Below are 14,570 nucleotides of genomic sequence, written 5' to 3' on the forward strand. Positions count from 1 at the left end.
AGTTGAACTAAACTATTGGTAATTAATACAAGAATGAATCTTATAATTTATCAACAAAATATATATCTTTTAACTTATTTTTCTATCTTAACTATTTTTAAAAGTAATTTTTATAGTATTAAAATTTTCACATTAGTCTGTATCATTATTTAACTATTATTAATTATTAATGTGACTAAAAAGTCAAAATTTAATTTATACTACCAAAGTTAAAATAACAACACATAAAAATTTAAAAAGAAGAAAATCAAAAGATAAATCCTGAAAACATATTTAAAGTTTTAAACCCTTCACACCTTAACGAGAAATACCGTGACACTGCAACAGAGTGAGAGAAATTGCAGGCGGCGGCACAGAGGGGAAGTAGTAGTAAATAAGGATCAATGGCGGTTCCTGGGAGGCGCAACGGCATCAACGACGACGAAGAGGAGTTAGACGACAATGCCCTTTTCGAAGAACAAGGTGTCGTCGAAGACGACACCGATACCCCTCCTCACCTCCGCGACCTCTCCGCCGCCGCTCAAATCGGCGACGCCCACGCCCTCCGTCTCGCTCTTGGTCTCTCTCTCTCTCTCTCTCTTCAATTTACTGTAATAATGGATCACTGACCTGCCCTTGCTATACCCTACCCTAGTATATATTACTTCTGCCAAGTTCAATCCAAACCCTAGCAAACTAGAGAATTAGGTTTATCTATATCTTCTGTTAGAAAATTGATTGACGGATAGTTACTAATAAGGGTGATATAAATATTTGTCACCCTCTGTCAAATTGTATGAAAAGAATTTGAGTGTCTTAAAATAAAAATACCATATTTTCATTAAGCTTTTATAAAAAGGTCTACATCCACGATTTTGGGATTTTAGGGTTGATGTGGCTGCAATTGCCGGCTGCATTGACAGCATTTATTCGCAATATCAACAATTGAGATAAATTGTGACCGTGACTACAGTTTAAAACCTTGATTTTCATGGACTTTGAATCTGATATGATCCTCTGTCTGGTACATTAGCAGTAAAAATTTAATTTTTTTTTTAAGATTTATGTACAGCGTGTTTGGTTTCACGTCTCTCAGATGCAGTTTTTCACTCTTAGAAGCTAGTATTTATGGCTTCTACCAGTGAGTTTGGATAACATACAAAATCAATTTGACAGCACAGGAGAATCAATTCTAACCCAGAAAACCATGGTGATACCATGAAAAAGTTTAAGCAACTATTTGTTACTTTACCTATTATAAAAAATAATTGATTATTTCTCACCATGAAGTTAATCCAAACACACTAGCAATACCATAGAAACATCTATTCAGCAAGGAAAGTTAATTGATTTTTCTCACCTTGAAGATGTTCCAAACACTTTTTTTTAGTGAATTTGACGTAATTTCTTTCTTCTCAACATGTTTTCAAATACACATTTAATTTGTAGAGAATGATTAAAAATGACTATGATTTGATTTGTTTGATATCTAAATACATTCTCACTGGCATACTGGGACTGGGTGCCCTTTTTTTTATGCTTACCCTCATGCTATTTACTGCAGATAACTTGACTGGTAGTATTGATGAGCCAGTGGAGGATGGGGATACGGCTCTTCATTTGACATGTTTATATGGCCATTTGGCTTGTGTCCAGGTTTATTATCTTTGCTTATTATTATTATTATTATTATTATTATTATTATTATTATTATTATTATTACTATTACTATTACTATTACTATTATTATTATTACTATTATTATACAACATTGCATGAATTGTTGATCTTGTTTGATAAACTGCAGCTGCTAATAGAAAGAGGAGCAAACATTGAGGCTAAGGATGAAGAGGGTGCTATTCCTTTGCACGATGCTTGTGCAGGAGGTAGTTTGATTTTGAAATCACATTCTATTATTTTTATCTGGGGATGAGAATTTCAATGCCATTTTGCTTTTTGATGGTCTTATCAGGATTTACTGAGATAGTCCAGCTGCTGCTTAACAGAGCAAATGATGCAGAACATATAAAGAGAATGCTAGAATCAGTTGATTCTGAGGGTGATACTGTGAGTATTTATTTACCCTTCGAAAAATTTGAGTTCCTACCCAACTACTCGCGATGCTAACGTCAATCAAGCATTTCTATCCCTAACTGTCTTTTGGTCATGTTTGATGAATTTCTCCTGATTTGTTCTCCATCATTGTCTTGTGATCATTTTCTCACAGCCTCTCCATCACGCTGCAAGAGGTGAGCATATTGATGTAATTAGGTTGCTGCTGTCTAATGGCGCATCTCCCACAAAGGCAAACTTATACGGGAAGGTAAGCTCTGAAAGGAATGTGGGGCATTTTTGGTTTGAGAAAACGTTTTGTTTTTACTAGTAATTTAAAAATATTATCTGTTTTCACTTTGTTTATACTTTAAAGGATTTGTGTATGAAATGGTCAAAGCATTTTATTGTTTTTGCTTTTTAAGTGAAAATTTTATAATTATTGAATGTAGAAAATGTCTTGTCAACTTAAACAGATAAATATGAATTACCCATTTCTATTCTTCATTAATTTCTAAAATATTTTTTTGGCAGGCCCCTGCGGATTTGCCTGAACAGGAAGATGCTCGGAGGCTGCTTGAAGCTGCAGCTCTTGCCATGGCATGCCAATAGCATTTCAGTAGAAATATTTAGTTCCATTTTGACAGAGATGCTACACTTTTTGGACCATAAAATCTGTATTTCATACACTACTCTTTTTTCGAAGTTCAAAAATCAAAATGATTTATTAGAGGAGCACCATAGGAAGTTTTAACTCTGGAGACAGATAAAAATGAGGATTCCCGGATTACTTATAGTGGGGCAAGCTTGTTTGTTTTCGTTACTTTGCTTAAGTGAAATATATTTACTCTTCAACATGTCAGTGAACTATGACTGGATAGTTATACTTGTCGTTTAATTATCATATAAGTTTAATTTTGCTTATAATGTTTCTGGTTGCCCTTTAATTCTCCCTTAAGTTTAATTATCATTTATTGTTATTATTATGCTGAATTAAGCTTGATTAATATACAATCAGGTGGTGTTTGGTAATTTTTATAATTAATGAAAGAATTCCGATTTTTCCTTCAATTTGAATGTTATTACTTGAAACGCAGAAAGTGAGGTAAACGACGTCATAAGGTGCCAATTAAAAGGATTTTGTTTAAGGATTTGTTTACTGATAATGCTACTTTACCAATTAATTAATCTATTAATAAATAGGAGCCCCCCAAAATGTCTTTTTTCGGCCCCCAAAATACCCGGCCATCATCGAAACCACGCTCCTTGTAGCTACGTTTTGGATCAAGTCTTGGCCATAGAAGCTCATAGCCACCAACTCTTCCTAAAAAGCATTCTCTCCATAACTATGTAAAAGCAAACTGATTAAATATATATTTTTGATAATAATTGTAATTAGGGTTGGTTTTTTAATTGGATCCTAATACATCCTTAGAGTGCGTCTGGATGAAAAATTTTAATTGAGTAAAGTAATTTGTCAGAGAATTTAAATTTTTGTAATATAAAATTTATTATTTGGATGTTTTTTATGAAAAATTTAAATTTTTGAAATTTTAAAACAAAATTTTAAACAACTAAAAATGTGGAATTTTAATTTCCTTCTAAAATGTGAGAAATTGAAATTCTCTTCCTGAATCTTCTAAAACGTTGACGTATTTTCTTTGTAACCTCCATCCTCTCTTCCACCTGAAAAGTTTTCGAAATCTCATTCTCGAACTCGCGACTCTTCCCTCACGTCGATGATCCTCTTCTTCAAAAGAAATACCGTCTGAGCTCGTGCAACATTAATTTGAGTGTGGGCGTAGGGAGACACATAGGACTACACCTGCTAGTCAGGGGAGCAGCCGTCACTATCCATCTCGCGGCGGAGGTGCTTGCCGACGCGGAGGGTCTGGGTCATGCCGTGTGCCGTTGACTAAATGTTGTGGTCAGGTGTGGTGGGGTACACCGTCGTGTTCCAGTTCCCCTACAACTTCTTATGCCGCATCAGTGTTCTTCTCTTTCGAAGCACACCAACCATATTTTTTCTTTTCTTTGCCTTTATTTTCTTTCAACCTCACAATTTTAATTTTTTTTATTCAAATACAAAATTTTGAAAATAAAAAGAATTTCAGTTGAAGTATTTAAAATTCTTAAAATTTTAAATTTTCTCATCCAAACACACTCTTAGAGAATTTGAAATGCATAGTTGTATAGATAAGTTGTTTATCTTAATTTTGTCAATCTTATAATTTCACATAAATTTAAACACTTCACACAAATTCACTCTAATACTAAGGTTGTTAAAATGAGTGTTTAACTTAATTTTATGAGTTTTACTATGCTTGAAAAATGTTATTTATAATATAAATGTTTTAAGCAATTTCATGTTATCTTCTCCAATGTTGCTTAAAATTAAACTCATGTAAGCACCCTCACGGAGATGCTTTTACAAATTTCTCGTCTTCTCACAAGCTCACAAGCTCTAGTTCTCTTGATATTACATTGTATTTGGATAAAATCCCTACATGTTACACGCTTTTTTTTCATTACATTATTTATTTATTTTATTTTTTAACAAAATACTTTATCTTCAAACAATAAATGATAAATGTTCCAAATTAGCTAAAACATATAAAGATTTAAATCACAAAAAAAATTTAAACATGTCTTTTGTATTAGTTTATTTTTCATATAGTTTAATAGCTAAAACTTAATTTTTGCGCAACAGGAATTCAATACGATTCTCCTTTTAAGGTTTCTATTTTTTTATAGTAATCAGACAAAAATTAAAAACCAATATTTCAAACCATTTTTAAATTCAATCATAATTCATAAGCACCCTTTTAGAGGGTTGCGACTTGTGGTCTTCATTCTCCCCTTGTTCATCGCCTCTCTTATTCATAAGCTAGTGATTAATATAAAATTAACTCTGAAGCATTGTAGATACATAATTACATACTCCATAATGGTTTATATGCACGTCTAACTTTGCATTGTCACACACAAACGCAGGAATATGCTAGTTAAAATTTCCTTGACTGTATTTTGACTCAATATAGAGAGTATTTGCTGACCCAAAAAAAAATAGTATTAAAAATAGTACAAATGTATGTCCATTGTCCAATAATCCTATAAGAGTATATTATTATCATTTCTCTTTTGCCTTTTGAGTGTGTAGTCATTGGTCTCTTGAGAGAATAGATGATCTTTTCACGTGATAGATCATGTAAAAGTAGAGATGCACATGAAGACACCCCAAATTTTGGCAGGGCCCTACATATTATAACATTGCCATACACATGAAGACACCACAAATTTTGGCAGGGCCCTACAAATTTTAACATTGGCACAGGACATTTGCGTCTGTTTATATCTTAGTGTGTTTAGATTGATACGTACAAATCTTAATATATTGATTAAGTATTGACTAGGGAGCAATAAATAAATGACATCTTTCGTAGTTGCACAGCACAAGGGTGTAGTGATTTTGATAAATTATAGGCCAGAAAAAATAACAGAATGCACAGAAATTTACACAAGCTAATAGGCACTAATTGTTGCCAATTGTCCATTAGTATTGGTACAAGTTATTTAGCAAAGAAAAACAAACCAATAGGAAATCACGAAAGAAGCTTACATATACAGGGATCAGAGGGAACATTCCAATATGCGCTAGTTATGACTCAATGTTCACATTGCAGCAATTAAGAGCAACAACCACCAAATTCGGATGCTTGGGGTTGTTGTTGTTGCTTTAGAATATTCCTTTTAACTGCTGTAGATCCTTCTTCCAAAAGACTAGGAACTTCCATTATCTATGAAATGGCGCCATATTTGTCACTATAGGAAAGGAAAAGCATTTGCACAGAAAATATTCTACAAAAGAATTTTTATTCACGCAAGAATATCATCACTTCCATTCACAAATCACAGTTCCACTCTTTCAACATTATTTTACATTTTCCAAGCTGTGATTGCATCTTCCATAAATACTCACTGATCCCCCTAAAGCAAAAATTAGGCACTTCTTTATCTGTGGATTCTCTCATAAATCACTGGCTAATAGACTATTTGCAGTGTTGATATCTTGATTGAACATGTTGGGATGTTATTAGACAAAAACATAACAAAGTTAAGAAAGTTTCCCTCCTCTATGTAACTTAAAGTGAGCACTAAATAAAGATGAAAAATAAGAAATAAAAGAGATAACAGCAGAATTAGAACATGGAAACCCCTCAACGTGAGAAAGAAAAATCACAAGACCTGGTTTCTTTTCCTACTTATCACTTGAAATAATTGCCATGACAAAGGCATTGATTTCTATTATCTTTATCATGCAAATTTGTTTTATGCTTAAGTTACCTCATTCATGGTTCCCCTTACCGCCAGTTAATTGGAAAATTGTTTTGTGTACATGTATGATGAATCAAACGTCAATTAATAAATGTATGCTTCTAAAATCATACCTTTAGTGCAAGTTCCTCGAAGCACCGCTCCACATTTTCTCGAGTTTTGGCACTACATTCAAAAAACAGACATCCCAACTCCTCGGCAAGTGCTAAACCCTCTTCTTTGCTCACAACCCTTTCAGAATCCTAAGAATAGACAAATAAACTATTAAAGAAATTATTCAACTGGAAATTAGGAGAAATATATGCTCTTAAAGTCTATTGCACCAAAAATCTAAAGCTTGTGTATGAAAGGAGCCTCATATTTGAGAATTGGCATTAACGGTTGAGGATGTCCAAGGTCCTATTCTTTGCATAATATTCATTCTTTTTCACAAGATTCTGTAATAGTAAAGAGTAAAGACCCTGTTCAGATAAAAAGGTAAAATGAATTGAACTTCTTCTGTAAGTTAAAATCAACTTATGCACCTAAACTTTTGGAGAAATTAGACGAGAGAGCTTCTGTAAAAGCTAAGTGCATAAGTTGATTTTTACTTGGGAGCAGCTCAATTCATTTTACATTCTTATTTTTTTTTCCTGCAGAAGTTTATCCGAACAGGAGTGTTTCCAGTAAAATTACTGTTAACAGCAGGTTTGGGTTGCTTTCATTAAAGGTTCCAGATGACACTTTTCTTTTGTCTAAAGTGCATCCATGCATCATTGCTATATTTACTGAATTGACATAGAATTCATGAAAACATGCTATATGCAGATGTTGTGATGGACTCAGTTGAGATGTCAATTTTCATCTAATATGGCTAAATGATGTAAGGATCTACTTTTTCTGATGTATATCATCCGTTAATCATAGTGATAGTGGCAGAGAAGTATGGAAAGTCTTTGTAAGTGTCACATGCTTGTCCATATGTACCAACCATAGGCAAGACGGGGTCAAAATTAGATCAATTTTAGACTTTTAGTTGGTTTCACGATAGAATTCAAGTTACTTATCTTGTCTTGAATTTGATAACAGTGTAAATCATGATAGAGATGAGAGACATATGGAAGACAGAACTTGAATATCGTTTTTTACCTTAATGCAGAGTGCAGATAAGCTCAGAGCCACATATTTCATAATTTTATTTTCAAACATTTCATTGAGGAAAGATTTCACAGTAGTTACTGATTCATTTCCTTGGGTCATACATTAATGCACAAGACTAAAACACAACTTACTCTATCAACTTTATTTCCAACTAGCATCTTCACGCAATTCTGATTAGTTGAATAGAGTTCCACTTCTTTAGACCACACTAAAGATAAGTTTGTGAAGGTGTCTCTTCTCGTTACATCATAAACTAAAAAAGAAAAAACTCTATAAGTAGAAAGCTTGGACTTAACACATGTTAACTATCAACGATTCAAAAGCATGCATTAATCATCTTACTCATCACAAACTGGTGGCTTCAGAATCAGAAGCCGCGCCATGGACCCAATAAAACTATTCTTACAAACACTTCATGCCATAAAATGGACATAAAAGACAATGGCAATAACTGCCAAAAAAGATGAGACAACAATTGGAGATGTATTTGAGAAATCCCTTGCTACCCTATTGCAAATTTAAAACCTATCCAATAATTGAAACTGTTTTAACACAATGTTCATAAGAAAAGTCATAATAATTCCTTGCAAATGCTTATCATATTCTCTGACTCTGAGTGAAGAATTTGTAATGTCCTTATTAGGTCTATGAAATTAAAGAATTAAAATAGAGTTCAATCTGAGCTGGAACCACAACGGTGAGGCCTCTAATGCAGGAAAAAAAAAATGCACATAAACCATTTTGCATACCAAGAATAATTCCCTGTGCTCCTCTATAGTAAGAACTAGTTAGCGTTCTGAACCTTTCCTGCCCAGCTGCAATATAGATGTAATGTTATTAATTCCACTTCAATCAACCATTTTGGTCAATGGAAAGTGATTGAACAGAAAGACCCTATAAGAAATATTTCATTATATTTGTTTGCATTCAATCCACATGATGCCAGAAACTTAAAAATGGTCCAATTCATGAACTAGCAGCTAAAGATTCGAGTTTTTATTACCAGTGTCCCAAATAGTTAGTTTCAATCTCTTCCCACCTACTGTGAGCATCTTGATCTTAAAATCAACACCTACATAACATAGAACAACAAAAGATAAGAACAAATAGCACCACATCACATCACATCAGAACTAATATCTGATTAAAAAACAGCATGACCATCAAATTATCAATTCAAAACCTCAAGGTCAATTTCAACGGCATAGCAGGAACAAAACAATAGAACAGTTATTTTGTACTGAATGACATCTTATAACCAAAGTATCAAGCAAATTCAATAACTGAGGACCACTGATCTAATCATAACAGACAAACAAGAACATATATAGTACATAGAATTAAACATCTTCTCAAAACGTTCATGAGTGGTCCACAACAGCACAATTGAAACCCACATGAGAACTTCACAATTTTTCATATTATTTATTTATTTATTTTTTAAAAGTATTCTCTTCATGGTTTTGTCCAAAAAAAAACTTTTGCAGTAACAAGCATGAGAGAGAAAGAACAATTTTTTGGAAGCAGCAATGAATTACCAATTGTGGGAGCAATATCTTCAGCAGAGTTGGAGATGAAGCTAACAAGGAGGCTACTTTTTCCCACAGCAGAGTCACCGATCAACAAGATCTTGAAGGAAAGATCATAGCCACTGCTCTGACCAGAAGAAGAACTCATTCTATGCACTCTCTGAATGATGATGATGATGATGACAATGAAACGAAGTGCTTCTCAAAAAAGTGTTTCTATTTCTATTATATGTATCTCTCTGAGTGAAAAGTACAATGAAAGGAACCTATGCTATGTAAGTGAAGAGAGAGAGAGACAACAAAATGGGGTGAGAGAAAAGAAAGAAAAGGTACCCTGTAATGAAATGCAATGGGGTATAACTTTAGCAGCATCTTTCATTTTTTGTGGCCGTTTGAGAGAGACAGAGAGTGAAAGAGAAGCTAAAGTAAACGGCTACCTTTGCCTGAGTTAACGAACAATAATCAGTTGACACGCCACAACAACAACGTATATATTCTTTTCTTAATTTCTTTTTATATGTCAACCTTTTTGTTTTAGGAATTGTTCTTGTATCACTTTTGATAATGCTTACGTAGATTATACGTAAAAACTAAAAAGTATTTTTCATGATTTACTTAGTGGAAATTGATCCATTGTCAAATTAATCTAGTAGGTCACAAAATTGATTAACATATTTTGAGGTTAAAAATGCTTTTGGTAGATGTTTTGAAATTGTTAAAACATGACTAGGTTTTTTTTAAAATGGATTAAATATGATTTTGGTCATTTCAATATGAACTTGTTGGTTTTACTTCTCACAAAAATAATTTTATTACATTTGGTCCTTGGATTTTTCAAAACAACATTTTAAGTCTTTTATTTAATTTTGTTAAATCTAAGTTACCTTGATCAATTATAGACAATATGACTGAGTAAATTGTTGTTAGTGTCAATGCACCTCATGATTTCTTTTGTAGGGGTCAATGCACCTGATGATTGTTCCTAAAATTGTTCCACCAACAACAGAGATAATATATGAGTTTAATTGTTTGAACTTGTTTAGAAATAAAATATATGTAAATTAAATTTTTTACTAAAATTACATATTTTTTAAAATATGATATAAAAAAAATCATGAATCAAGAACTAAAGAAGAGAAAAATTACAATCTAATAATACTGAGTAATTGAAAATTCACTCCACTCGCACATTAATACAGAGTAATTGTGTCCACGTACACATCATTTTAAACCTGTTCAGTTTTGGCATTTAATTGCACCAAGCTTCCAGCAATGTATTCATTAATGTTATTAACATTGATGTACAACATTCATTTTCTTCAGTACCAATAAAAAAAAACATTCATTTTCCTTAATTACTCAGCCAATATTTTTGGCCGTTTATTTATTGTTTTGTGAGGGATTGCTTTTAATACATAATAAAGTGATTTTTTTTTTTCCTAAAAATGAGTTTTTGTCAAGTTGGTTCCTAAAAGTAAAAAATGATCTAACAAGTTCTTGTGTCGAGTGATATTGGAGTCGATCATTTAAATAAGATTTTAAATTTGAGTTTTATGCATGAAAAATTTGATTGGAAGGAAAAATCCATTAAAAGTAATAAGTGAGTTGTTAATAAAATTGATAAATATTTTACACCAATATCATATTTACCCAAAAAAATAAAAGATGAAAATTAGTAAAATATTTCCAAAACTATATCTCATATGTCAAAACGGTTCCTTAGTGACATTGTTAGCAAATGATAAGGTGGTATCTTAAGTATCATGTCATGTTCTTGTTAATTCTATATGTGGTGTTCACTATTCACACATGTAAAGATCAAATAAAAATGACAATGACAATATTTTTCTTAATTTTTTTCTTTTTGTTCCATGTTAATAAGGACTAAAATGAAACATTTGGAGAGGAAATAAAAAAATTATTTTAGCCCTTAGTGATGAGATTGCTTGTACACTTTAAGTAAAGTTTCAAGTTCGAATTTTTATGGATGAAAAAATGGTTAGGAAGGGGTGACTTCACTAAAGGTAACAAAACTAAGTTTTACAATGGAATTAATAATTGATTAACAAAGTTTGTAGGTATTTCGTACCAATGACATTATGACAAAAAAATATGTTCATGAAAATAACATTTCGAAGAGATAATATTCCTAAAATATGTTTCCCACAAATACAATTTTATCTGTTGAAACTAACACCCCATAATAAGATGTTATTTCATTTTTTCTTAAAAAAAACTTAAAGCATATATCTTTTTTTTTTCATTTTAGATGTAAATGTGTTATCATGAGTAAATTATAATTTGAAAAATTTGATAAAATCTCATGGGATGTCAGTATAATTTACTCTATTATTAATTAGTATTTTCAAAATGTAAATCCCGAAAAGGTTAATCCAGAATATAATTTTATATTTTAAAATATAATTTTACATTATGGAATGTAGTTTTATTTCGGATTAGCCTTTTCAATAAGTTAAAAATGTGTAGGAAATTAATTTTAAGGTATAAGAAACAACTGCCTATTATTAAACAAAATGGGGTGAGTTTAGGTGTCTGCCCCAGCTGCAGCCCAAAAAGGGAACCCTATGGCCCATGGACCCATGGGGTGAAGGGGCACTATTAAATTGGGGTCGCAGCTAATAATGATATGATCACGCAACAATACCTACTGTTTTTGTTTTTATTATAAGGGTGCTTGAGATGTCAATTTCCTTCTTCATTATTACATGTTTGTTTGTTCTATATACTTTGAACCCAAAATGTTTCATTTCCCAAGACATTTTATTTTCCCAGCTGCTACTTTTGATCGATTGGGACTATGAACCAGGTTAACTTTGTGAAGAAAATGGCCTTCTCAAAGATAGAACTGTATGATTTTCCCTCCCTCTTTAAGAGGTTTTGAAAAAGACTACACAGTTTTTTTAACTAATAAAATGAAATGAGATAGGCAGGAGAAATAAAACTATATTTGAGTTCATAGTATTGATTTAGTTTATATAATAAATTAATGATATAGAAAGGAGTCTAAATCTTTATTATGTTAAATATATGACATTGAATTTTTATTTCATAGATCGGCAGTGAAAGAAAAAGAAGCTACAGAAACAATTTAAACTTTATATCAATCTTTAGATAATGAAAATTGTATATATCCATATAATAGAAAAATACATTAGTTCCAGTAAAAATAAAATAAAAATACATTAGTTTAAAACTTTAGATCAAAATACTTTGAGTGATGAAACTTTATTAAAAAGAAATATTTTTTTGTTTCACATTTTCAAGTAATAATATTATTATGTTGAGGCAACATGTAATGAGTTTGATTTATTGGAGAAACAATATATTTCAATTTCTCTACGTTTATGACTTTCAATTATGAAGATACTTTATTTTTAGCAATATATATATATATATATATATATATATATATATATATATATATATATATATATATATTATGCTTACATTACATTGGAATTAAACTCTTATAAAATGCATTTAACATAATAATATAGTAGTTAAGATCGTGAATTATACATTTAAATTTAAATTTTAAAATAAAAAATTCTAATAACATTCACAATATCATTGTACCAATATCAACTTATGTCAAATATTCATGTAATTACTATGTTTCAACTTGTTTATCCAAATGAGCTTTATTATAATTGGACTCAACTTCTAGGAGATTCTTTTATTCATAGAGAAATAACTTGATATGTAAGGTTTATAAGAGCATCTTTAGTGTCGAGTTTTAAGTTGGATTCTTGAGCTCAATATCTAATCTTGGCAAGATTTTCCACTAGAGATAGAGTTGAGATTTCCAGCGTGGAGGATGGGTTCTTCCACGAGAACCCTGAAGATATGTATCATTCTAAAAAAATTATTTTTTACTCTTTCTCTCTCCCTAACTACTTGTGGAGGGAACCAACGCTTACTCAGAATGAAAATGAGAACAAAGATGGGTTGAAAAACAACAACAGCAGATGAGCATCCAAGTTGAAAAACAACAACAAGTTCGATCTTTCCAAACAACAACAGCAACGACAAATCTAAGTTGAAAAACAAAAACAAAACCAAGTTAAAAAAATAATAAATACAAAAACAAAAAACAAAAAATGAACTAAAGATGGGTTGTGTGAGGGTGAGATGGAGCTTCGATCCTGGTAGACAAAGGAGCATTGATCTGACCATGATCTGAAGGCGCAATGTGGTGGCCCTTGTGCAGATCTGAAGCTTTTACGCAGAGAGAGGGTGGGGGGGGGGGGGGGGGGGGAAAGGAAAAGGGAAAAAGGAAAAAGAAGGGTGGGGCAAAGAGGAAAGGGGAAGGGAAAGGGAAAGGTGGCACCACCCTCTATGTGTGTTATTTGTGTGAGGGAGAAGAAAAGGTGTGACGAGAGAGAAAAATGTGTTTGGGCGTGAAGGAGAAAAGTGTTGTATGTGAAAAGGTTGTCCTTTTTAAAAAAAAAGAATCTCATCGTTGTTTGTCACTAATCACCGTATGAGTGTTTGTTATAAAATTTATTGTTATGTAACCGTTTGCTAGTGTAAAATTTACCATGATAGTTTTTTTTTCTTCCAAAGAATCTGATCAATGAAATTAAAATATTATAAAATTGGGCATTTGAAACTATATAAATTCACTTATTGGTGATCATATTTTTCACACCATTTTTATTCTTCTTTCATTCTCATTCTCATTCTTAATGGATCTAAATCAGTTTTATTGGCAAACTTATTACAATTTGTTGCAAAATTACCAAATGGCTCCCTTCTTGCCATAACCACCGTCGCTAATGAATTTTATGCAAAATAATCAATTTCCTTCCACCTAAAATTTTTTAAGTTCTCAAACTTTTCCTTCAATGTCATAAAACAACTTTTTTACCCAAATTGGACTAAAAAATATCACACTAGAGGAAGGATGAGAGAATTCTACAAAAAAGAACAAACGAGTTTACTTTTCAATTGAAGATAATACACAACTCATTGGTTCATGGCTTAATGTTTCAATAGATTCAATTGTCGATTATGATCAATCAAGAGAGGGTTTTTGGTTGAGAGTAATAGAAAATTATCATAACTTTCTTGACAATCTACAAGAGAGAACATTGAATCAAGTGAAATCTTGATGACAAAAAATTAATGTTGGCATTCAAAAGTTCAAGGGCCATTAAAAGCAAGTTGTTAATTTAAAGAAAAATGGTTACATGGAAAATGATGTCATGATTAATGCATGTCATTCAGAAAGAAGATGAATGCAACAATTTTGCTTTAGAGCATGCATGGCGACTACTGAAAGATCAACCTAAGTGGTTAGAATAATGCACAAATACTAATTCAAAAAGAACAAGGCTTCCTCCTATTCGGGATCACTCATCATCTATATATTTCAGAAACATTGAATTGGGGTTTCAGAAAGTGACACATCCACGTGAACCATTCGCCCAATAGGACAAAAGGAAGCCAAAAGGAAAATGAAGGGAAAATGAGTTGTAACATCTTCGATTATGGGCTTTTCTAGCATGGAAG

General features: G+C 31.9%; 2 protein-coding genes across 2 annotated transcripts; one reads left to right on the forward strand and one right to left on the reverse strand.

Moving 5' to 3' along the window:
• The first annotated feature begins 283 nt into the window (after positions 1–283).
• On the forward strand, positions 284–2,955 carry LOC114381223 (ankyrin repeat domain-containing protein 1-like). Its single transcript, XM_028340427.1, has 6 exons — positions 284–558; positions 1,544–1,635; positions 1,787–1,865; positions 1,952–2,046; positions 2,207–2,302; positions 2,566–2,955. The coding sequence occupies exons 1-6, from the start codon at positions 384–386 to the stop codon at positions 2,641–2,643; spliced, it is 615 nt and encodes a 204-aa protein (XP_028196228.1). The 5' UTR covers positions 284–383; the 3' UTR covers positions 2,644–2,955.
• A 2,496-nt stretch (positions 2,956–5,451) lies between these two features.
• Positions 5,452–9,479, reverse strand: LOC114381289 (ras-related protein RABC2a-like). The gene is made up of 7 exons (XM_028340510.1): positions 9,369–9,479; positions 9,045–9,195; positions 8,510–8,578; positions 8,256–8,321; positions 7,638–7,759; positions 6,480–6,608; positions 5,452–5,828 (listed from the first exon to the last, which is right to left on the reverse strand). Exons 1-7 carry the CDS (start codon positions 9,405–9,407, stop codon positions 5,718–5,720), a joined length of 687 nt encoding a protein of 228 aa, XP_028196311.1. The 5' UTR covers positions 9,408–9,479; the 3' UTR covers positions 5,452–5,717.
• Between the last annotated feature and the right edge of the window lie 5,091 nt (positions 9,480–14,570).

The sequence above is a fragment of the Glycine soja genome, chromosome 13 (genome assembly GCF_004193775.1).
Source record: "Glycine soja cultivar W05 chromosome 13, ASM419377v2, whole genome shotgun sequence".
In the NCBI taxonomy this organism is placed as follows: Eukaryota; Viridiplantae; Streptophyta; class Magnoliopsida; order Fabales; family Fabaceae; genus Glycine; species Glycine soja.

Bases quoted from the DNA above. Each gene is read 5' to 3' on its own strand.
- LOC114381223 (XM_028340427.1), top strand. From the start codon at position 384: ATGGCGGTTCCTGGGAGGCGCAACGGCATCAACGACGACGAAGAGGAG. The intron at 559-1,543 runs GTCTCTCTCTCT...TATTTACTGCAG, and splicing joins CGCCCTCCGTCTCGCTCTTG to ATAACTTGACTGGTAGTATT. The intron at 2,047-2,206 runs GTGAGTATTTAT...ATTTTCTCACAG, and splicing joins TTGATTCTGAGGGTGATACT to CCTCTCCATCACGCTGCAAG.
- LOC114381289 (XM_028340510.1), bottom strand. From the start codon at position 9,407: ATGCTGCTAAAGTTATACCCCATTGCATTTCATTACAGG. The intron at 8,579-9,044 runs GTAATTCATTGC...TATGTTATGTAG, and splicing joins AGATATTGCTCCCACAATTG to GTGTTGATTTTAAGATCAAG. The intron at 8,322-8,509 runs GTAATAAAAACT...TCTATATTGCAG, and splicing joins ACTAACTATTTGGGACACTG to CTGGGCAGGAAAGGTTCAGA.